We start from the raw sequence: 23,949 nt of genomic DNA, 5'->3' as shown, positions 1-23,949 counted from the left end.
CCATAGATGCTGCTGCACCCGCTGAGTTCCTCCAGCATTTATGTCTACCTTCGATTTTCCAGCATCTGCACTTCCTTCTTGAACACATGGTTGTTTAATGGTTTATATAAGTGTTTTAAGAATAAGGGGTCGGCCATTTCGGACTGAGATGAGGAAGAACTTTTTCACCCAGAGAGTTGTGAATCTGTGGAATTCTCTGCCACAGTGGGCAGCGGAAGCCAATTTACTGGATGTTTTCAAGAGAGAGTTAGATTTAGCTCTTAGGGCTAACGGAATCAAGGGATATGGGGAAAAAGCAGGAACGGGGTACTGATTTTGGATGATCAGCTGTGACCATATGGAATGGCGATGCTGGTTCGAAGGGCCGAATGGCCTACTTCTGAACCTATTTTCTGTGTTTTTTTGTTTCTATGTATGATTGATTCCCAGTCACCGTTCCCAACCACTGGAATGGAACAAATACGTTGCATGGAAGATAGACGCTAAATGCTGGAGTAACTCAGCGGGTCAGGCAGCATCTCTGGAGCGAAGGAATAGGTGATGTTTCGGGTCGAGACCCTTCTTTGGACTGAGAGTCAGGCGAGAGAGAAACTAGAGGTATGGATGGATTCATTGCACGGCTACAGGTCGGGAAAGCATCAGGTTGGACTGAGATCTCACTCGCTTGTCATTTTAAATTGTTAACATTTGCTATCTGGCCATGTAGTGCATTCCGTTAATTGAACAGGCAGGGCAGCACAGTGGCACAGCAGTAGAGTTGCTGCCTCACAGCACCAGAGACCCAGGTTCGATCCTGACCTCGGGTGCTGTCTTTCCAGAGTTTGTACGTTCTCTCTGTGACCTCGTGGGTTTTCTCCGGGTGCTCTGGTTTCCTCCCACACCACAAAGACGTGCAGGCTTGTAACGAAATTGACTTCACTAAATTGTCCCTAGTGTGCAGCAGAGAATTAGTGTATGGGTGACCGCTGGTCAGCATGGACTCGGTGGGCCGACGTGCCTGTTTTCATGCAGTATCTCTAAACTAAACTAAACTAAACAGGCAGCAAGCAACCATCACGCGTTATTACCTGTAAAATTTAACCTCGAAGGAGCTTGCAGGAGAAAAGGCTGTGGAGGCCAAGCCAGTGGACATTTCTAAATCCAGAGATAGATAGATTCCTGATTAGTACGGGGTTATGGGGAGAATGGGGTTGGGAGGCAAAGATAGATCGGCTATGATTGAATTGGTGGAGTAGACTCGGTGGACTAATTCCGCTTCTATAACTTATGAGCTTACGAATTGCAGATGGTCTTTCACAAAAAAAAGATCCAAAGTGCTGGAGTAACTCAGCTGGTCAGGAGGTACCTCTGCAGAACATGGGCCGAATGGTCTACTTCTGCTCCCAGAACTTTGGAACTTAGACTTCCCAGTGAGAGGGATAGTTTATACTTTATTTATTAATTTCTACCTATCTGGTCTATTTATTTATTTATTTATTTAACCGCTTATTTGTTCATTTATTTATTTATTTAACCGCTTATCTATTCATTTATCTATCTATTTATTTATTTATTTACTTACTTATCCCACATATTTATTTGTTTGTTTGTTTGTTGGGGGGGGGGGAATAGGTATGAGGAGCGGTCTTCAATGGAGACCCACTCTCTACTATCCCTCTACTGGTAGGGTGCCGTGTCTGAACCAAAGCCATGGGATAGAGAGCTTTCCTGTGCTTAGCATATATCCCCATTTGCTTTGTGTAAGAAAGAACTGCGGATGCTGGTTTAAATCGAAGGTCTTTCTCTCCTACTTTCTATCCTTCAAAAAAAAACTAGAAGCAGAACCAATCCATAATTGATAATATTAACAATGTGCGACTGATATACTGTACATGAAATGTTTATAATATGTGTTTGCTTCTAATAAAACATTTAAAAAAAAATAATAATAAATCGAAGGTAGACACAAAATGCTGGAGCAACTCAGCAACATGTCCGGTGAGACGGAATGGGTGACGTTTCGGGTCGAGTCCCTTCTTCAGACCTTTTTTTTGCTTTGTTAGCTTCTGCTTTGTTCGGCCATTAATCCAGGCTCACGTGGTCTCAATCCCTTTGTATATCTGTTTTCCAGCTGGAACTGTTGTTCATCCAGAGACGCCTGTGCACGGCTAGAACGTACAGTAGCAAACTCAATGGCCTTAAGGGTGAGTATGAAGTGTTTAATATCTTCTGCTCCACAAATGAATTGCTTACTAAGAATCTACTTTGTCCCACCGGCGTTTTTTGTCTCCGCATGCATTGTTCGATGAGTAATGTCATGAGATGTACTCCACGATAGGAATGAATGAATGAATGAATGATTGATTGAATGAATAGGTTTATTGGCCAAGTATGTACACATACAAGGAATTTGCCTTGGTGCTCCACTCGCAAGTGACAACACGACATACAGTAAACAATGAAGAACAAAACATAAAACATTAAAACATTAAGAATAAAACATTATAGTTCAAACAGGTGAATGACATAAAATACCAATCTTTTCCTCTCACAAGCCTTAGCGTGGTGAGTCTGTGGAATCTATCGCCACAGAAGGCGGTGGAGGCCAAGTCATTGCATATTTTTAAGGCAGAGATAGATAAATTCTTGATTAGTGCGGGTGGCAGGGATTATGGGGAGAAGGTAGGAGAATAGACAATAGATAATAGGTGCAGGAGTAGGCCATTCGGCCCTTCGAGCCAGCACCGCCATCCAATGTGATCATGGCTGATCATCCCCAATCAATACCCCGTTCCTGCCTTCTCCCCATATCCCCTGACTCCGCGATCTTTAAGAGCTCTATCTAGCTCTCTCTTGAAAGTATCCAGAGAACCGGCCTCCACCACCCTCTGAGGCAGAGAATTCCACACTCACAACTCTCTGTGAGAAAAAGTGTTTTCTCATCTCCCTTCTAAATGGTTTACCTCTTATTCTTAAACTGTGGCCCCTGGTTCTGGACTCCCCCACCATCGGGAACATGTTTCCTGCCTCTACAATGTCCAAATCCTTAACAATCCTATATGTTTAAATAAGATTCCCCCTCATCCTTCTAAACTCCAGAGTGTACAAGCCCAGCTGCTCCATTCTCTCAGCATATGACAGTCCTACAATCCCGGGAATTAACCTTGTAAACCTACGCTGCACTCCCTCAATAGCAAGAATGTCCTTCCTCAAATTAGGGGACCAAAACTGCACACAATACTCCAGGTGTGGTCTCGCTAGGGCCCTGTACATCTGCAGAAGGACCTCTTTGCTCCTATACTTGACTCCTCTTGTTATAAAGACCAACATGCCATTCGCTTTCTTCACTGCCTGCTGTACCTGCATGCTTACTTTCATAGACCGATGAACAAGGTCCCCCAGATCCCCTTTTCCCAATTTGACGCCATTTAGATAGTAATCTGCCTTCCTGTTTTTGAAGGTCCACTGCATAGTTGGGGCCGTGAAAGGGGCGAGGAGAAAATAGCAGATGCTCAAAAGAGACTGCCTTATAAAAAATATTTACGAAAGAACTGCAGAACTGCTGGAAAGAAAATCGAAGGTAGACAAAAATGCTGGTGAAACTCGGCGGGTGAGGCAGCATCTATGGAGCGAAGGAATAGGTGACGTTTCGGGTCGAGACAAAAATGCTGGAGAAACTCAGCGGGTGAGGCAGCATCTATGGAGCGAAGGAATAGGTGACGTTTCGGGTCGAGACAAAAATGCTGGAGAAACTCAGCGGGTGAGGCAGCATCTATGGAGCGAAGGAATAGGTGACGTTTCGGGTCGAGACCCAAAACGTCACCTATTCCTTCGCTCCATAGATGCTGCCTCGCCCGCTGAGTTTCTCCAGCATTTTTGTCTGCCTTATAAAAAATATAAAGGTTTGCATGCCATCATTGATTATACAGCCGTGTAAAAACAACAGAGGCAGCAAGTGTCTCAGTAAAATAATATCAAAATCTAACAGCAGGGTGAAAATTAGACATTGATTTGAGAGCTACATGTTGGTGGATTTATAGCTTCTGAATAAACAAAATGATGCCCACTTCATGGAAAACAACCTGTTGGTGAGAGTAAATGGTCCGTGTCGTTTTCCGCAGGTAAGACATACATAGAATACAAACATCCATCAAGATGATTGAGTGTGCCCTTATACACATAAATTAAGCATAGCCACAGACGCATTCTCCCACATCCACGCTCCTTTCCCAGTCTAAAATGTCCAATATATTGGAGTCAAACAACATGGGACTAGGCTCACAGATAGACACAAAATGCTGGAGTAACTCAGCGGGGCAGGCAGCATCTCTGGAGAGAAGGAACGGGTGACGTTTTGGGCGGAGACCCTTCTTCAGTCCATCACCCGTTCCTTCTCCCCAGAGATGCTGCCTGTCCCGCTGAGTTACTCCAGCATTTTGTGTCTCACTTTGGTGTAAAGCAGCATCTGCAGTTCCTTCCTACACATGGGAATAGGCTCTTCAGCCTAACGCATCCATGCCGACCAAGATGTCCCATCTAAGACAGTCCTACCTGCTTGTGCTTGACCCAGATATAGTCATAGGGTGATACAGTGTGGAAACAGGTCCTTCGGCCCAATTTGCCCACACCGGCCAACAATGTCCCAGCCACACTAGTTCCACCCATGCATTTGGTCCATATCCCTCCAAACCTGTCCTATCCATGTACCTGCCTAACTGCTTCTTGAACGTTAGGATAGTCCCAGCCTCTTTTGGCTTAATGGACAAACAAGAAATTTTTGTTAGAATATGGTCTCCATTCATTGACTATTCGAAGGGGTAGATCAGTCCAGCACAGGAACCTAACCGAAGCTTGAACTCAGGATTAGATGAAAAGTTACACTTTATAATACACAAACCTATCTCCAAAGATGTATTATTAGTAAATCATTCCATTCTTTTTTTTAATCTTGACATTTGTGTATTTTGTTTTTTCCTTTCTCTCTTACTTTCTATCTTTAAAAAAAAAAACTAGAAGCAGAACCAATCCACAATTGGTAATATTAATAATGTACGACTGATATACATGAAATGTTTATAATATGTGTTGGCTTCTAATAAAAATATTTTTAAAATAAATAAATAAAAATAAATGTTTCTTAAATGGTGTGACAGTCCCAGCATATTGTGTCTATCTTCGGTGTAAAACAGCATCTGCAGTTCCTTCCTACATGTATCTTCCACAGATGCTGCCTGGCCTGCTGAGTTACTCCAGTACTTTGTGTTTTATTTTTTGTAAACCGGCACCTGCGGTTCCTGTGTCGTCATTAACCTTTGTCTTCCTGTTTGCGGGCAGTTTGAAGCCGAATGTCCCGAGGGCCTGTGTCCCGGTTGGAACGTGACTGTGAGGGGTGAACCAACCTCAGGAGCCAAAAGGTAATCGGTGGTGTGGTGTCGGCTGCCGTGATCATTGTTTGTCCCCATAGAGACATGTTCCTTGAGGGAAAGTAGACTATTATCTAAATGGTGGCCGGCTAGGAAAAGGGGAGATGCAGCGAGACCTGGGTGTCATGGTACACCAGTCATTGAAAGTAGGCATGCAGGTGCAGCAGGCAGTGAAGAAAGCAAATGGTATGTTAGCTTTCATAGCAAAAGGATTTGAGTATAGGAGCAGGGAGATTCTACTGCAGTTGTACAGGGTCTTGGTGAGACCACACCTGGAGTATTGCGTACAGTTTTGGTCTCCAAATCTGAGGAAGGACATTATTGCCATAGAGGGAGTGCAGAGAAGGTTCACCAGACTGATTCCTGGGATGTCAGGACTGTCTTTTGAAGAAAGACTGGATAGACTTGGTTTATACTCTCTAGAATTTAGGAGATTGAGAGGGGATCTTATAGAAACTTACAAAATTCTTAAGGGGTTGGACAGGCTAGATGCAGGAAGATTGTTCCCGATGTTAGGGAAGTCCAGGACAAGGGGTCACAGCTTAAGGATAAGGGGGAAATCCTTCAAAACCGAGATGAGAAGAACTTTTTTCACACAGAGAGTGGTGAATCTCTGGAACTCTCTGCCACGGAGGGTAGTTGAGGCCAGTTCATTGGCTATATTTAAGAGGGAGTTAGATGTGGCCCTTGTGGCTAAGGGGATCAGGGGGTATGGAGAGAAGGCAGGTACGGGATACTGAGTTGGATGATCAGCCATGATCATATTGAATGGCGGTGCAGGCTCGAAGGGCCGAATGGCCTACTCCTGCACCTAATTTCTATGTTTCTATGTTTCTAATATGATCATGGCTGAACATCCAAAATCAGTATTTAAGAAGGAACTGCAGATGCTGGAAAATCGAAGGTACACAAAAAAGCTGTTCATCCATTCGGCCCTTCGAGCCTGCACCGCCATTCAATATGATCATGGCTGATCATCCAACTCAGTATCCCGTACCTGCCTTCTCTCCATACCCCCTGATCCCCTTAGCCACAAGGGCCACATCTAACTCCCTCTTAAATATAGCCAATGAACTGGCCTCAACTACCCTCCGTGGCAGAGAGTTCCAGAGATTCACCACTCTCTGTGTGAAAAAAGTTCTTCTCATCTCGGTTTTGAAGGATTTCCCCCTTATCCTTAAGCTGTGACCCCTTGTCCTGGACTTCCCTAACATCGGAACAATCGTCCTGCATCTAGCCTGTCCAACCCCTTAAGAATTTTGTAAGTTTCTATAAGATCCCCTCTCAATCTCCAAAAATTCTAGAGAGTATAAACCAATTCTATCCAGTCTTTCTTCAAAAGACAGTCATGTCAACCCAGAAATCAGTCTGGTGTACCGTCTGTGCACTCCCTCTATGGCAATAATGTCCTTCCTCAGATTTGGAGACCAAAACTGTACGCAATACTCCAGGTGTGTGGTCTTACCAAGACCCTGTACAACTGCAGTAGAACCTCCCTGCTCTTATACTCAAATCCTTTTGCAATGAAAGCTAGCATACCATTCGCTTTCTTTACTGCCTGCATACCTACCTTCAATGACTGGTGTACCATGACACCCAGGTCTCGCTGCATCTCCTCCTTTCCCAATCGGCCACCATTTAGATAATATTTCCTTCGCTCCATAGATGCTGCTGCACCCGCTGAGTTTCTCCAGCTTTTTTGTGTACCTTCGATTTTCCAACATCTGCAGATCCTTCTTAAATACTGATTTTGGATGTTCAGCCATGATCATATTGAATGGCGGTGCTGGCTCAAAGGGCCAAATGACCTACTCCTGCACCTATTTTCTGTTTCCATGTTTCTATGTGCTCCTGTTTCCTCCCACGCTCCAATGACGTGCAGATCTGTAGGTTAGTTGGCTTTGGCAATGTTGTAAAATTGCCCCTAGTGTGTGCAGGTTAGTGTACGGGATGATCGCCGGCCGGCATGGACTCGATGGGCAAAGGGCCTGTTTCTGCATCTCTTTCTCTAAAGTCTAAAACTGATCTCCTCTACAACACGTGACCAAAATCAGACACATTGCCAAAGATGGGCACAGATCCCTAACCCTGACCAGGTGTGCACTCCTAGCGGGCAGGTGAGGGTGGACATCAGGTGAGAAATGAAGCAAATCTTAGTCCAAAATTCAACCTTCCAGTTGAAAAACAATTGTAAATGTAACTGTCCAGCAAGCCCCACATCTTTCACCATTTGCTGTGTCTCTTCAGCTCCCTCTGCCTTTACTCCTCTGAAATTGCTCCTTTTCTACAATGCAATACAATACCACTACACGACAATACATAGAAACATAGAAATTAGGTGCAGGAGTAGGCCATTCAGCCCTTCGAGCCTGCACCGCCATTCAATATGATCATGGCTGATCATCCAACTCAATACAATACAATGCAATACACTGCACTGCACTGCACAACACTACACTACATGACACCACACCACACTACACTATCCCTTCGGCCCACCGAGTCCACGCCAACCAACAATCCCCTGCACATTAACACTATCCTACACACACTAGGGACAATTTACATTTACACCAAGCCAATTAACCTACAAACCTGTAGGCCTTTGGAGTGTGGAAGGAAACCGAATATCTCGGAGAAAGCCTACGTGGTCACGGGGAGAACGTACAAACTCCATACAGACAGCGCCCTTGGTCAGGATCGAACCCGGGTCTCTGGGCACTGCAAGCGCTGTATGACAGCAACTCTACCGCTGGGCCCCCGTACCGTCCTATTGACAGGACTTGAGAGCCTGAGCTATGGGGAGAGTTGGAGCAGGCGAGGAATTGCCTCACCTAATTCCTCTGGCAGGTAGACAAAAGTGCTGGAGGAACTCAGCGGGTGCAGCAGCATCTATGGAGCGAAGGAAATAGGCGACGTTTCGGGCTGAAACCCTCCAAAGATGCTGCTGCACCCGCTGAGTTTCTCCAGCATTTTTGTCTACCTGTGTTAATGTAATCACCAGTTTCATCAGCTATGTATTCTGTGTATTAACTGACAATTTGAAAGCCTATTTATATCTTATGCGTCAAGATCCCAGTGAAATTATGCAGCGAGAAGGTGAACTATCCATGGGGTGTTAATCTATAATTCACACTGTGCAAGGCATTTATGTGGACCACTAATTGCTTCATGCTTTAGATCGCATGGGATCCAGGTAGAGCTAAGCTAACTAGTCAACAGTGTTCTCCGGCTCCATCAGGAGGTGGAACGTGTTTCTAGCTTCAGGTTCCTGGGAGTCAACATCTCCGATGACCTCTCTTGGACCCACAATACCTCTACTCTGATCAAGAAGGCTCATCAGCGTCTCTTCTTCCTGAGGAGACTGAAGAAGGTCCATCTGTCTCCGCAGATCCTGGTGAACTTCTACCGCTGCACCATCGAGAGCATCCTTACCAACTGCATCACAGTATGGTATGGCAACTGCTCTGTCTCCGACCGGAAGGCATTGCAGAGGGTGGTGAAAATTGCCCAACGCATCACCGGTTCCTCGCTCCCCTCCATTGAGTCTGTCCAAAGCAAGCGCTGTCTGCGGAGGGCGCTCAGCATCGCCAAGGACTACTCTCACCCCAACCATGGACTGTTTACCCTCCTACCATCCGGGAGGCGCTACAGGTCTCTCCGTTGCCGAACCAGCAGGTCGAGGAACAGCTTCTTTCCGGCGGCTGTCACTCTACTCAACAACGTACCTCGGTGACTGCCAATCACCACCCCCCCCCCCCCCCGGACACTTATTATTATTTATTCAAATCGTTTGCTATGTCGCTCTTCAAGGGAGATGCTAAATGCATTCCGTTGTCTCTGTACTGTACACTGAATAGAATAGAATAGAATAGTTTCTTTATTGTCATTGTAACATGAACCATGTACAACAAAATTTAAAATGTCAGCCAGTCAGTGCACCATTCAAACATTTCTAAAAGCTAACGATACATACAAGGTAAAATATTAAAAGATAAACAACTAAATAAATATCACAAACAAAGCACGCATACACCCCCAACCCTCCATCCTTCTGTCGATTCCACAGCGTACCACAGTCCCTTAGTCTGTATCGCCCCTGCGTTCCTTGGCGGCTACATTTAGTGCTTTTATAGCAGTGGGGTAAAAACTGTTTTTTAGTCTATTTGTCCTTGTCCTTGTAGATCTGTACTGTCTGCCTGACGGCAACAGTTCAAACAGGGAGTGTCCGGGGTGGGAAATGTCCTTTATGATATTCTGGGATTTTTTGGTGCAGCGGGAACTGTGTAAGTCCTCCAAGGTAAGGAGAGGGCAGCCGACAATCCTCTGGGCGTTGTCAATGGCCCTCTGGAGCGCTTTCCTCTGAGCCGCTGTGCAGCTGGTGTACCACACGCATACACAGTATGTTAGTATGCTCTCAATGGAGCACCGATAAAAGGACAGCAGCAGTCTCTGAGTGATGTTATTCTTCCTGAGCACCCTCAGGAAGTGCAGTCTCTGCTGGACCTTTTTCAGCAGCGCAGTGGTGTTCACGCTCCACGTCAGGTCCTCCTCAATATGGATTCCCAGGAAGCGGAAATCCGCCACCCTCTCTACACAGTCCCCTCTGATAGTCAATGGTACCATGTCCGTTTTATTCTTCCTGAAATCTATTATTACTTCCTTTGTCTTTAAGGTGTTGAGGAGCAGGTTATTTTCTTCACACCACACTGTCAGCTGCTCCACCTCATCCCGGTAGGCGTACTCGTCCCCCCCGGAGATGAGTCCCACCACCGTAGTGTCATCCGCAAATTTGACAATGGTGTTGCTGTGGTGGGCGGGGGTGCAGTCATGTGTGTAGATGGTGTAGAGCAGGGGGCTCAGTACGCAGCCCTGTGGAGAGCCGGTACTGAGGCTGAGGGCCGTGGATGTATGATGGCCCACTCTGACTCTCTGGCTGCGACCCGACAGGAAGCTATTTATCCACGTACAGGTGGAGTGTGGAAGTCCCAAGTCCCCCAGTTTGTCCACCAGTTTGTGGGGAAGGATGGTGTTAAAAGCAGAGCTGTAGTCCACAAAGAGCATCCGCACGTAGCTCCCCCGCTGCCCCACTGACAATGACAATTAAAATTGAATCTGAATCTGAATCTGAACAGGGATTGTCTTTGTGGTAGGAAGTAGACTGTGGACGTGGAAGGTTGGTACTTTGGACTGGAGACCTGTAAATAGGCGTACGCCTCAGCAGGCATGGAAATCGCTCTCAAAACAGTAGAGGTGACATTCCCTCATCTTCAACATAAAAAAAGATAGATGCTGCCTCACCCGCTGAGTCTCTCCAGCATTTTTGTCTACCTTCGATTTTTCCCGCAGCTGCAGTTCCTTCTTAAATAGTTCGAAGATTAGTTGGTGTTTGTAGTGTTCCCTTCAACCTCGAGGTTGTGGGAAAGAAACGGTTTCAGAACCTGGAAGGCGCCTCTTTCAGACTCCTGTACTTTCTGGCAGGAGTGAAATGAGAGCGTGGCCAGGGTGGTGAGGTTCTCTGATGATGCCTTTATGAGGCAGCACATCCTGTAGATCCCTTCGATGGAGGGGAAGTCAGTAGCCGTGATGGGCCAGGCAGTGTCCACCACTTTTGCAAGCTCCCGTGTTGCTGGGAGCTCGGGGCGGTGAAGAAGGGTGTTGGCGCGCTGGCCTTCATCAGCTGGGGAATTGAGTGCAGAATGTTACAGCTGCGTTACAGTTGTTCTTCAACGACTGGTGTCATGGTACACCAGTCATTGAAGGTAGGCATGCAGGTGCAGCAGGCAGTAAAGAAAGCGAATGGTATGTTAGCTTTCATTGCAAAAGGATTTGAGTATAGGAGCAGAGAGGTTCTACTGCAGTTGTACATGGTCTTGGTGAGGCCACACCTGGAGTATTGCGTACAGTTTTGGTCTCCTAAGCTGAGGAAAGACATTCTTGCCATAGAGGGAGTACAGAGAAGGTTCACCAGACTGATTCCTGGGATGTCAGGACTTTCATATGAAGAAAGACTGGATATACTTGGTTTATACTCTCTAGAATTTAGAAGATTGAGAGGGGATCTTATAGAAACTTACAAAATTCTTAAGGGGTTGGACAGGCTAGATGCAGGAAGATTGTTCCCGATGTTAGGGAAGTCCAGGACAAGGGGTCACAGCTTAAGGATAAAGGGGAAATCCTTTAAAACCGAGATGAGAAGAAGTGGTGAATCTCTGGAACTCTCTGCCACAGAGGGTAGTTGAGGCCAGTTCATTGGCTATATTTAAGAGGGAGTTAGATGTGGCCCTTGTGGCTAAGGGGATCAGGGGGTATGGAGAGAAGGCAGGTACGGGATACTGAGTTGGATGATCAGCCATGATCATATTGAATGGCGGTGCAGGCTCGAAGGGCTGAATGGCCTACTCCTGCACCTAATTTCTATGTTTCTATGTTTCTATGTTCAGGCTGTACTTGGAGTATTGTGTTCCACCTTGGTCACATTGCAACAGGAGAAATGCCATTAGGCCAGAAAGACTGCAGAACAAATTAGACATTGGACAATAGACAATAGGCGACCTGATACGTCAGTCAATTATGCCGGCAATCGCCAAAAAAATCGCCAAATGGGACAGGCCCTTCAGAGGTATATGGGTCAAACGTCAATAAATGGGATTATCTTAGATGGATATCTTGTTCGGCACGGACGAATTAGGTCACAGAACCTGTTTTCTTGCCGTATCGTAGAAACAAAGTACTGCAGATGCTGGTTTGTACACACAAAGTGCTGGAGTAATTCAGCGGGTCAGGCAGCATCTCTGGAGAACAAGGATGGGTGACATTTCAGGTCGGGACCCTTCTTTGGTATAAATCAGCATCTGCAGTTCTCTGTGTTACGGAAGGAACTGCAGATGCTCGTTTGCACCGAAGAGAGACACAAAATGCTGGAGTAACTCAGCGGGACAGACTACATCTCTGGATTCCTTCTAAACAGAGATGCTGCCTGTCCGGCTGAGTTACTCCAGCGTTTTGTGTCTATCTGCAGTTCTTTGTTTATCCACCTATCACTTGCCAGACTTTGTGAGTCTGTGGAATTCTCTGCCTCAGAGGGCGGTGGAGACCGGTTCTCTGGATACTTTCAAGAGAGAGCTAGATAGGGCTCTTAAAGATAGCGGAGTCATGGGATATGGGGAGAAGGCAGGAATGGGGTACTGATTGGGGATGATCAGCCATGAATGGCAGTGCTGGCTCGAAGGGCCGAATTGCCTACTCCTGCACCTATTGTCTATTGTCTATTGTCTATTGGCCTGCCACAACTTCACTCTTTCAGCTTTCTAACCCCTCCCCACCGATCAGTCTGAAGAAGTCTGAAAAATTAATCTTGCATCCTTTTTCTCCAGAGACGCTGCCTGACCCCAGGTTTCTCCAGCACTTTGTGTCTATTCGTGCTGTATTACTCTCTGATCTAACAGACAGGCATTTACTTCAGGAGACCAGGGGTGAGATGGGAATCAAGGAAAGAGAATGATGATAGATTTTGACCTCATGAAGGATTAACGAGGTAAATCAGCCAAGACGTTATAAAACATAGAATCAAATGCAAACTAATTTTATGATTTCTTCACTTGCAGATTTGAAATCAATTTCCTGTGTGACAGAAGTGAAGCAATTGCATTTCATTTTAACCCGCGCTTTGCGGACTCGTTGCTGGTGTGTAATTCCTACCTTGCAAATGAATGGGGCAAAGAGGAGCGGTCAGCAACATGTCCACTCGAGGCCGAGGGACTATTCCAGGTAATTGTTCACGTGCGTTTCCTCCGGGTGCTCCGGTTCATTGTCTCCCGTAAATTGTCCCTCGGGGGTTGGATTGAACTAGCGTACGGGGATCGCTGGTCGGCACGGAATCGGTGGGCCGAATGGCCTGTTTCCACGCTGTATCTCTCTGAACGAAACTATGCAGGTAAGGGCAGACACGGTGGCGCAGCGGTAGAGTTACTGCCTTACAGCGCCAGAGACCCGGGTTCCATCCTGACCACGGGTGCTTGTCTGTATGGAGTTCAGACGTTCTTCCCATGACCTCGTGGGTTTTCACTGAGATCTGCGGTTTCCTCCCACACTCCACAGACGTATGGGTTTGCAGGCTTAATTGGCCGGGTAAAAATGTAAAAACTGTCCCTGTTGTGTGTAGGGTCATGTTAATGTGCGGGGATCGCTGGTCGGCCCGGACTTGGTTTCCGCGCTGCAATTCTAAAATAAACTAAGCTAAACTAAAAGGTGATGGCTGGAGGCCCCGTAGAAGCCTGGAGCTCGCCTGGGTAGAGGGCCGCTCCATACGACCTAACGCTTGGACCACACTTTGGAACTTTAGAAATGGTGCCAAATGTAGCAACTCGAAAAAGATGTTCACTGTGTGTTGCACATGTGACAACAAAGCATCATTGAATCATTGAACTGAATTGAATTAAAAGTTGTCGCCTGCCAACTATTTTTTAAGTATCAAGTACACTGGATCAGTCTGAACAAGGGTCAAGACCCGAAACATCACCCATTCCTTCTCTCCAGAGATGCTGCCTGACCTGCTGAGTTACACCGGCATTTTAAGTGTCTACCTTCGATTTAAACCAGCATCCGCAGTTCATTCCTACACACTGGATTAAATTACAGCCTTTAGTTTTGAAAGGTAAATTCAGCAAGGGTACCACTTAGAGATTAAACTGATATAATTTAATCTGAGGAGGAATTTCTTTAGTCGGAGGGTGTTGAATCTGTGGAATTCTTTGCCACAGACGGCTGTAGAGGCCATGTCAATGGATATTTTTAAGGCAGAGATAGATAGATTCTTGATTAGGACGGGTGTCAGGGACTATGGGGAGAAGGCAGGGGAATGGGATTAGGAGGGAGAGATAGATCAGTCATGATTGAATGGTGGAGTAGACTTGATGGGCCAAACTCGCTAGAATTTAGAAGATTGAGGGGGGATCTTATAGAAACTTACAAAATTCTTAAGGGGTTGGACAGGCTAGATGCAGGAAGATTTGGGGAAGTCCAGAACAAGGGGTCACAGTTTAAGGATAAGGGGGAAATCTCTAAGGACTGAGATGAGAAAAACATTTTTCACACAGAGAGTGGTGAATGTGTGGAATTCTCTGCCACAGAAGGTAGTTGAGGCCAGTTCATTGGCTATATTTAAGAGGGAGTTAGATGTAGCCTTTGTGACTAAAGGGATCAGGAGGTATTGAGAGAAGGCAGGAACGGGATACTGAGTTGGATGATCAGCCATGATCATATTGAATGGCGGTGCAGGTTCAAAGGGCCGAATGGCCTACTCTTGCACCTATTTTCTATGTTTCTAAATGGCCTAATTCTGCTCCTATCACTTATGATAACTTCCATGAATACAAGGAGTTCACCAACTTTATTTTGCTTTTGCAATAGGTTGAAATATATTCCGATGAAGAATATTTCCACGTTTTGCTTGACGGGACTGCAGTTTGTCAGTTCAAGCATCGGGTGGACAATCTGAAATCCATCACCAGATTACAAGTCTTGGATGATGTCAACATCTCCTCAGTGGAAATCACCAAAAATACCTACATGTGATGCCGTGAGGAACCCCAGAGCTCAGACACCTCTTGTCCGTGGAGGTGCAACTGAAGCGGAGATCAGAGCCTGGTCAAAGAAAATAAGCTCATGTTGGCAACCTTAATGACGGCTATCCTCCAAACCAAAAATCTAATTACTGGTCCAATACCCAAGTGAACTTTTCAGAAGGTCTACAAATGTTTATGATTCACGAATTTCTGATGGAATTCTTGATGTGACCACATTTTGCCACCAGTATAACAAATTTAATTATTGAATAAAAGGCCTTCAAGAGAAAAATGTCTCCTGATTCCATGAAAAGACAAAATGAAACACTGCGACAGACATTTAACAAATAACGTGGCGTTTACGAATAAAATGAAAGCTAAAAATGAAGAGGCTGAAGCAATTTGGGTTTAGGACACTCCACTGAGCAGCGAGCTCGGGTTACGTGTGAGATCAGGAGATAAGGATGGAAGAGGTGCAAATAGTGAAGCCAGAGGAAGGGATAACGGGAGCGGCACAGCGGTAAAGTTGCTGTCTTACAGGGCTTGCAGCGCCAGAGACCCCGGTTCGATCCCGACCACAGGTGCTGTCTGTATGAAGTTTGTACGTTCTCCCCGTGACCTGCGTGGGTTTTCTCTGAGATCTTCGGTTTGCTCCCACACTCCAAAGACGTACAGGTTTGTAGGTTAATTGGCTTGGTATAAATGTAAAAATAATGGCGCTAGTGCGTGTAGGAAGGCGTAAGTGTACGGGGATTGCTGGTCGGCGCGGACTCGGAGAGCCGATGGGCCTGTTTCTGCGCTGTATCTCTAATAATAATAATAATAATAAATTGAATTTATATAGCGCTTTTCAGGGACTCAAAGCCACTTTACAAGGCAAGGCAAAAACTAAACTAAACTAAAACAAAGGTGGAAGTGGACTGTGATAAGTGCACTGTCAGTTGGATTCACTTTCATTTCATTCTTCTGCCATTTGAGGCAGCTCAGTGGATGAGAATCATTTGGTGTTGGTTTAAAATGAATGATAGTGGTTGGCAATGGTATAAAATGGATGATGCAATTTGACAACAGAAATTCCATCTGCTGAGATGGGAGAGAAGTGATGAGGTTTAAAATGGGCTGCCATTTCACAATCACCAATTGTTTATTGATGTTATCGAGAAGAAAGGATACATTTCCTGCTGTTCCAGTGACTCTGGTGCCCACGGGCACTGATCCAACGGCAGATTGCTTATCCATTTCAGTGTTCCTTGCCATGACAAATAGATGCTTCAGGATACTTGGCGTGAAAATAGAGAATGCCAAATGGGTTTTGGAGCTTTGGTAATAATTCCTGAACTGATTCTATGCGATGCTTTTCACTTACTGGAATGGGTGCCGAGAAGATTTATGAGGATGTTGCCAGGACTCAAGGGTCTGAGCTATAGGGAGAGGCTGTGCAGATTAGGACTTGGAGCGTAGGAGGGAGGATGAGGGGTGATCTTATAGAGGGACACAAAATTGTGTGAGGAATAGGTCGGGGAAACGCACAGAGTCTCTTGCCCAGAGTAGGGGAATCGAGAACCAGAGGACATAGGTTTAATGTGATGGGGGAAAGATTTAATATGAACTTTGTTCTCTCGGGGGAAAGTTCTGATGGGAACTTTAGGAGCTTATATATAACTTGTGACATCTACATTACAAATGTTCAACCCTTGGCTCAGGCTTGTTGTCCAGCTGCTGACTTGTATTATTGGGATAGCTCTAATCTAATCCTGTTTTACTAATGTTTTTAACCTACTTTTCGATTCACATCAGCACACACGCCTGTTTTCCATTTTGTTTTCCTATTAAGTTCATGCCGTCTTTTGCAAAATACCGAACAGCCCAAGAAGATCCCAAAAGCAGATTAAGGACATGAAAATGGAAACACTTTATTGCAGTTAAACCCTCCCGTGCTCATTATTCCTTAATCTTCGTCTCAAACGCTGCAAATTAAAAGCCAAACGTGAAATAAAACCATTCCAGGTATTATTAACTTACTTTTGATGAAATTCAGCGAGCAAACGCGATAATTCCCGATATTTTGGATCTTTAAATCTCCACGGCAAATGTCGGCTGTTCACTTCCGCTGTTTTCCACCTTCAGTTCCCTCTTGTAATTACCTTACTTTCTATCTTTTTTTTTGCCTGAAAATTTAGGTCGCTGTGCTTCACGGTCACCCCGACTAGCACAGAAAATTTCAGCTCACAAATCGGCCGTTTTCCATGTTTTTAACGGGTGGGAAAGTGCGTGTTTCCCCATTCACTAACATGTACCGATGTGACATATGTCCTCCAGTTAAAATTTTCGGTCACGTGAGGGGGGATCTACGCTCATTTGACATTTGGTGAAATCACCCTATAGATAAACAAGACCAATTCTTAACGAGTTGGTCTCCATTTATTGATTTCTTGGATTCATGTGGTGCAACAGTATCGTAAAAATTAAAAGTTTCAGGTCTGGGTGAAAGATGATCAAGAATATTAAAAATCATCTCCTTGCGGCGATTTGATAATCTCCCTCCTGCTTTCTTTTCTTGCTTATTTCTTTTCCTCACTATCTCTTTCTCCCCCTTTTTATTCACACACACACTAGACTTTCCTCTGTTCTTTACTATCTCTTTTGTTCTTATTTCTCTCTTTAAAAAAAAAATTAAAAAATGAAGTTGTACATACAGAGAATGTATAACGTTAACATAATTTTGGGAACCTGTAAAAAGGTATTGTACTTACTTCTAATAAATAAAATTATTTAAAAAATATATATATATAATTTCACTCGTGGCGCAGCGGTAGAGTCGCTGCCTTACGAGACCCGGGTTCGATCCTGACCACGGGTGCTGTCTATGTGGAGGTTTTAACGTTCTCCCCGTGACCGCGTGGGTTTTCTCCGAGGTCTTAGGTTTCCTCCCACACTCCAGGTCTGTAGATTAAGTGTCTTGGTGTAAATGATCGCGTTAATGTACGGGGATCGCTGGTCGGTGCGGACTCGGTGGGCCTAAAGTAACCAAAACTAATCATCTGTCTGACAGTGAAATAGTAAACCACTAGATTCAATAATCCTTATCCATGCAGAAGAAAGCATCAGAATAGCTTACCTCAGTATTAACATTGTATGTCATTTCATGGGTTGTGCTGAACAGTTTAATCCTGTTACTGCAATGCTGTGGGATTTTAAAACTACATTGCTAATGTCACAAAGCACAAAAACATTACACGTCTGCATTTTAAATGCATGGACATCAAAGTACAGGACTAAAATGAGGAATAAAATGATCAAAGCTGCAGTCCCTCAGTGACGTTCTGTTACTCATCTCCACTTACTTGCCTTTGAAGATATTCCCCGACACGTCAACAATAATATATCAAACTCATGATTTCGTTTAGTTTAGAGATACAGCGCAGATGTTGGCCCTTTGGCCCACCGAGTTCTCACTGGCCAGCGATCCCCGCACACTAACACTACCCCCCTACACACATTAGGGACAATTTACATTCATACCAAGCCAATTAGAAACATAGAAACATAGAAAATAGGTGCAGGAGGAGGTCATTTGGCCATTCGAGCCAGCACCGTCATTCAGTGTGATCATATGGCTGATCGTCCCCTATCAATAACCCGTGCCTGCCTTCTCCCCATACCCCTTGACTCCACTAGCCCCTAGAGCTCTATCTAACGCTCTCTTAAATCCATCCAGTGACTTGGCCTCCACTGCCCTCTGTGGCAGGGAATTCCATAAATTCACAGCTCTCTGGGTAAAAAAGTTTTTTCTCACCTCAGTCTTAAATGACGTCCCCTTTATTCTATTTGCACCTTTTGGTGTTAATTCGTTGTTACAACTTGGTAATTTGCTGGGTTTTCTTATTGAGCTTTCTCCGAGGTTGTGTCAACAATTGACATCTGAAGATGCTGCCTTACTGCTGATCAGGATTCTCTGTATTGAAGAGGACAGCAATTCAAAAGAAAACTTCCCAGTCAATATTTGAATCGTTCATCCAATACATAGCACAGATAATTTATACAGTGTCGACTAGTGTTAACAAAACAGAACATTATCTTGTTGAGATTAGATTGAAAGATTTGCTTTTCACAGAAGAATTGAACACTGTCAGTCATTCTTTGTTAAAGGGAACCTCAGGCTAGAAATGGTTCCCTTCCAACCCGTCCCCACCAATAAGGCGTGTAAAGAGACACTGTTTTTGGGGGGGGGGGGGGGGGGGGGGGGGGGGGGGGGGGGGGGGGGGGGGGGGGGGGGGGGGGGGGACAATACCTCCTTTGTGCATAAACTCAGTAGTTCAATGAGGGGGGGACTGAATAGTGAAAGGCCTGGATAGAGTGAATGAGGTAGAGGATGTTTCCACTCATGGGAGAGTCCAGAGGCCACAGCCACGGAATAAAAGGACGTGCCTTTGGAAAGGAGACGAGGGGGAATTTCTTTAGTTTAGAGGGTGGCGAATCTGTGGAATTCATTGCCACAGACGGCTGTGGAGGCCAAGTCGATGGATATTTTTAAGGCAAGGATTGACAAATTCTTGATTAGTACGGGTGTCAGGGGTTGGGGGGGTGAAGGCAGGAGTTGAGACGGAAAGATAGGTCGGCCATGATTGAATGGCGGTGTGGACTTGATGGGCAGAATGGCCTAATTTTGCTCCTGGAACCTATCTTATGGAGTCCCACAGCACGGAAACAGGCCCTTCGGCCCAACTCGTCCCTGCCGACCCAACACCGGGTCGATGCTAGTCCCTTTTAGCCTGCATTTGGCCCATATCCCTCTAAACCTTTCCTATCCTTGTCTCTTCTGCCTGTACATGATCCATGTTCATATCTAAAAGCCTCCCAAAGCCACTACCATATCTGCCTCCACCACCATTTCAGGCCCCCACCACTCTCTGGGTAAAACACTTGCCGCTAACACCTCCATTAAAATATTTGCCTCTCAACGTATCGTTATGCCCTCTAATGTTGCACATTTCCACCCTGGGAAGAAGGTTCTGACTGTCTACCTTATCTAATTTTATGTACTTCTTTCTATCAAGTCTCACCTCAATCTCCGACATTCCAGGGTAAACAATACCAAAATGGACACAAAGTGCAGGAGTAACTCAGCGGGTCAGGCAGCATCTCTGGAGAAAAAGGATGGGTGACATTTCGGGTCAGGAGCCCTTCTTTGAACCTCAAGGGCCACCGGATCTGCGGATCCCGTTACTGGGGCCTGGGTTGGCGTCATGGAGGCCTCAGGAGGGGACCTGGCGGCGATAGTGGAGAGGTCGGAGCGGCGGTCAATGTGGGCGCCGACCGACGGACGAAGACGGACCACGTGGAAGTGAGGACGGCGCTGCCGTGGGGAGGAACAATGGAGGACGCGGCGTGGGGGGACCGCTGTGAGGGAAGGGGGAGGGTGCAGGATACTTTGTAACTCTGTACGTGCCCTTTATGTGGTGACTATTCGCATACCCTGGGTACGCACGCAAAGAATTTCACTGCAAATTTCACAGTGAAATCAATCAATTAGTTAATTAATTAGTTGTTTAATTCATTCAAATGGCACAAGTTTGGTATCTGCCAATCAACCAAAACACAACCGCAAGTGATTTATCCAGACTACTGAACATTTGTCAACTATTTTAACCTTTGGCGTAACGTTTCAGAATCGCTCTCTCTTGTAACGCTGTCACTGCAGTATGATTTATTTAACGTTGTAGCTGAAATTCCTAGACGTCCCTTACATTTCCTCTGCTCTTGTGATGATGTGGTCCCTGGCAGCAGCCTGCAGTGTAATACTGTAGGTCTGGCAAGTACAGCTTGAATGGCATAGAATAAACAGAGCACGAATGCTGGGGCTTTCAAAACAAGTTCTGCCCATCTACAAAGTACCAATGTGCAGGAAGTAACTGCAGATCTTAAGGGCATAAGTGATAGTAGAAGTAGGCCATTCAGCCCATCAAGTCAACTCCACCATTCAAACATGGCTGATCTATCTCTCCCTCCTAACCCCAGTCTCCTGCCTTCGCCCTATAACCTCTGACACCCGTACTAATCAAAAATCTATCTATCTCTGCCTTAAAAATATCCACTGACTTGGCCTCCACAGCCTTCTGTGGCAAAGAATTCCACAGATTCACCCCCCTCTGACTAAAGAAATTTCTCCTCATCTCCTTCCTAAAAGATGCTGGTTTACACCGAAGATAGACAAAAAATGCTGGAGTAACTCAGCGGGATTGGCAGCAGTTATGGAGAGAGGAAATGGGTGGTGTTTCGGGTCGAGATCCTTCTTCAGACTGAGAATCAGGGAGAGGGAGTCTGGAGATAGGGAAGGGTAAGGTGTGAAAACAACTGATCAAAGCAGATGTTGATGAAGGAAATGTAGAATGGTTCACTGTTGGCCGAGGGGAAGTTGACAACGAGGCATACAGCAGTAAAATTAATCAGGAGGAGAGTGAAACTAGGCGGAGAACTAGGGTGGGGGAGGGACGGAGAGAGAGGGAAAGCAAGGGTTACTTGCAGTTAGAGAAATCAATATTCATACCGCTGGGGTGTGAGCTGCCCAAGCGAAATATGAGGTGCTGTTCCTCCAATTTTGCGTTGGGCCTCACTCTGACAATGGAGGAGGCCCAGGACAGAAAGATCCGTGTGGGAATGGAAGGGGGAGTTAAGTCAAGTCAAGTCAAGTCACTTTTATTTCTATAGCTAAAGTGTTTGATGGTTTACATGCCATCATACCATTACTGTGCACTTAATGCCCCAGGGATTATTACAAGCAATCTTCCACATTTCTATCAAAGGAAATATTGCCATCATGCTTCTACTTAAATTTGCTCTTTTAGGTTTTATCAGCCTTTTTGGTTTTTTTTCCTCCGGCTCTCTTGAAGATTCCGATATCAGCTTGAGCTCCAGGGGGAATGTTGGCACTGCTATTTATTGTTCGCGACTGCAAGGGAACGTTTCGAGAAATCGGATTACATCTCCAGCTCCAACCTTGATACCAGTTAAAAATTTGTGGAGTCGAAAGCTTAGAAAGACAATGCATAAGTAGAAGGTGGATATAAGCAGATTAACAGGCATGTTGTTGTGACAGGGCCTTGTTTAATGCTCTGACATGCAAGGAGGACAAGGTTTTCAAGAGAGAGTTACTTTCACGACCTAATTCACCACCTCTGCCGAGTTTGCTCTTGACTCATACTCGCTGCATGGTCGTCACAAGGTCGTAGGTAGGTCGTAGGTAGGTCGTAGGTAGGTCGTAGGTAGGTCGTAGGTAGGTCGTGATGCTAGTCGTAGGCACTCGTGGCATCAAGTACAGAGTTGATGTGGACAAGCTTTTCCCTTTGAGAATAGGGAAGATTCAAACAAGAGAACATGACTTCAGAATTAAGGGACAGAAGTTTAGGGGTAATATGAGGGGGAACTTCTTTACGCAGAGAGTGGTAGCGGTGTGGAATGAGCTCCCAGTGGAAGTGGTGGAGGCAGGTTCATTGGTATCATTTAAAAATAAATTGGATAGGCATAAGGATGAGAAGGGAATGGAGGGTTATGGTATGAGTGCAGGCAGGTGGGACTAAGGGGAAAAAAATTTGTTCGGCACGGACTTGTAGGGCCGAGATGGCCTGTTTCCGTGCTGTAATTATTATATGGTTATATGGTTATATAAGTAGGTCGGGGCGTTTTCCTAGCCTGATGAAAAATGTCCACGAGTAAAAAAGGTCATGAATTAGGTCGTGAATGTGGGACGGGCCCTTTAGATGTAGCTCCTAGGGCTAAAGGAATCAAGGGATATGGTGGAAAAAACATTTTGGATGATCAGCCATGATCATATTGAATGGCAGTTCTGGCTCGAAGGGCCGAATGGCCTACTCCTGCACCTATTTTCCATGTTTCTATGTAAGAAAAACAATGTTAGCAAATGTATTGCATGATGAGGACTTTGAGGCTTGTGTATGATGCAAAATTGTGGATTGGTCATTGTTACCGATCAAACTATTAGGATGAGCGGAAGAAACCAATAATATTTGCGTCTATGCTTCCAATAAGATTGAAACATAGAAACATAGAAAATAGGTGCAGGAGTAGAGGCCATTCGGCCCTTCGAGCCTGCACCGCCATTCAATATGATCATGGCTGATCATCCAACTCAGTATCCTGTACCTGCCTTCTCTCCATACCCCCTGATCCCTGTAGCCACAAGGGCCACATCTAACTTCCTCTTAAATATAGCCAATGAACTGGCCTCAACTACCTTCTGCGGCAGAGAATTCCAGAGATTCACCACTCTCTGTGTGAAAAAAGGTTTACCTCATCTCGGTCCTAAAAGATTTCCCCCTTATCCTTAAACTGTGACCCCTTGTTCTGGACTTCCTCAACATCGGGAACAATCTTCCTGAATCTAGCCTGTCCAACCCCTTAAGAATTTTGTAAGTTTCTATAAGATCCCCCCTCAATCTTCTAAATTCTAGCGAGTACAAGCCGAGTCTATCCAGTCTTTCTTCATATGAAAGTCCTGACATCCCAGAAATCAGCCTGAACAGAGTTGTGTCAAGATAGAAAAAGATGCACCAGTCCTCATTTTTGAATTGAAGAAAGGTCACCAGGTCATTTGAAAATATTTTTTAATTATGTCTGTACGGAGTTTGCACGTTCTTCCCGTGAACGCGTGGGTTTGCCCCGGGTGCTCCAGTTTCCTCCCACACTCCAAAGACGTACAGGTTTGTAGGTTAATAGGCTTTGGTAAAGATTGTAAATTGTCCCTGTTGCGTAGGATAGCGGTAGCATATGGGGATTGCAGGTCGGCAAGGACTCGGTGGGCCGAAGGGTCTGTTTCTGCACTCTATCTCCAAACTAAACTAAACTAATCTTTACAACGAGTGAATGTTGACTTTCTGGTCAGAAATCCACAGAATTATGGGACTGTCCCACTTGGGCGATTTTTTTGGCGATTTTTTTGGCGATTGCCGGCGACTGTCATGGTC

The 23,949-nt window shown here is 45.4% G+C and overlaps 1 protein-coding gene across 3 annotated transcripts in view; it reads left to right on the top strand.

The window, feature by feature from the left end:
• Positions 1-17,174, top strand: part of grifin (galectin-related inter-fiber protein) — a 64,110-nt gene extending 46,936 nt beyond the window's left edge. For all 3 annotated transcript variants that reach the window (XM_055651127.1, XM_055651126.1, XM_055651128.1), the window contains exons 2-5: positions 2,111-2,183; positions 5,314-5,393; positions 13,010-13,172; positions 14,814-17,174. In XM_055651127.1, coding sequence (XP_055507102.1) covers positions 2,172-2,183; positions 5,314-5,393; positions 13,010-13,172; positions 14,814-14,978 — 420 coding nt within the window. In that variant the 5' untranslated portion in view covers positions 2,111-2,171 and the 3' untranslated portion in view covers positions 14,979-17,174. The remainder of the gene's footprint in view (positions 1-2,110; positions 2,184-5,313; positions 5,394-13,009; positions 13,173-14,813) is intronic.
• Positions 17,175-23,949: the final 6,775 nt, after the last annotated feature.

This window comes from Leucoraja erinacea, chromosome 20 (assembly GCF_028641065.1).
Source record: "Leucoraja erinacea ecotype New England chromosome 20, Leri_hhj_1, whole genome shotgun sequence".
Lineage (NCBI taxonomy): Eukaryota > Metazoa > Chordata > Chondrichthyes > Rajiformes > Rajidae > Leucoraja > Leucoraja erinaceus.
The sequence above is the reverse complement of the archived record's forward strand: the minus strand, read 5'-3'. Positions and strand labels throughout refer to the sequence as shown.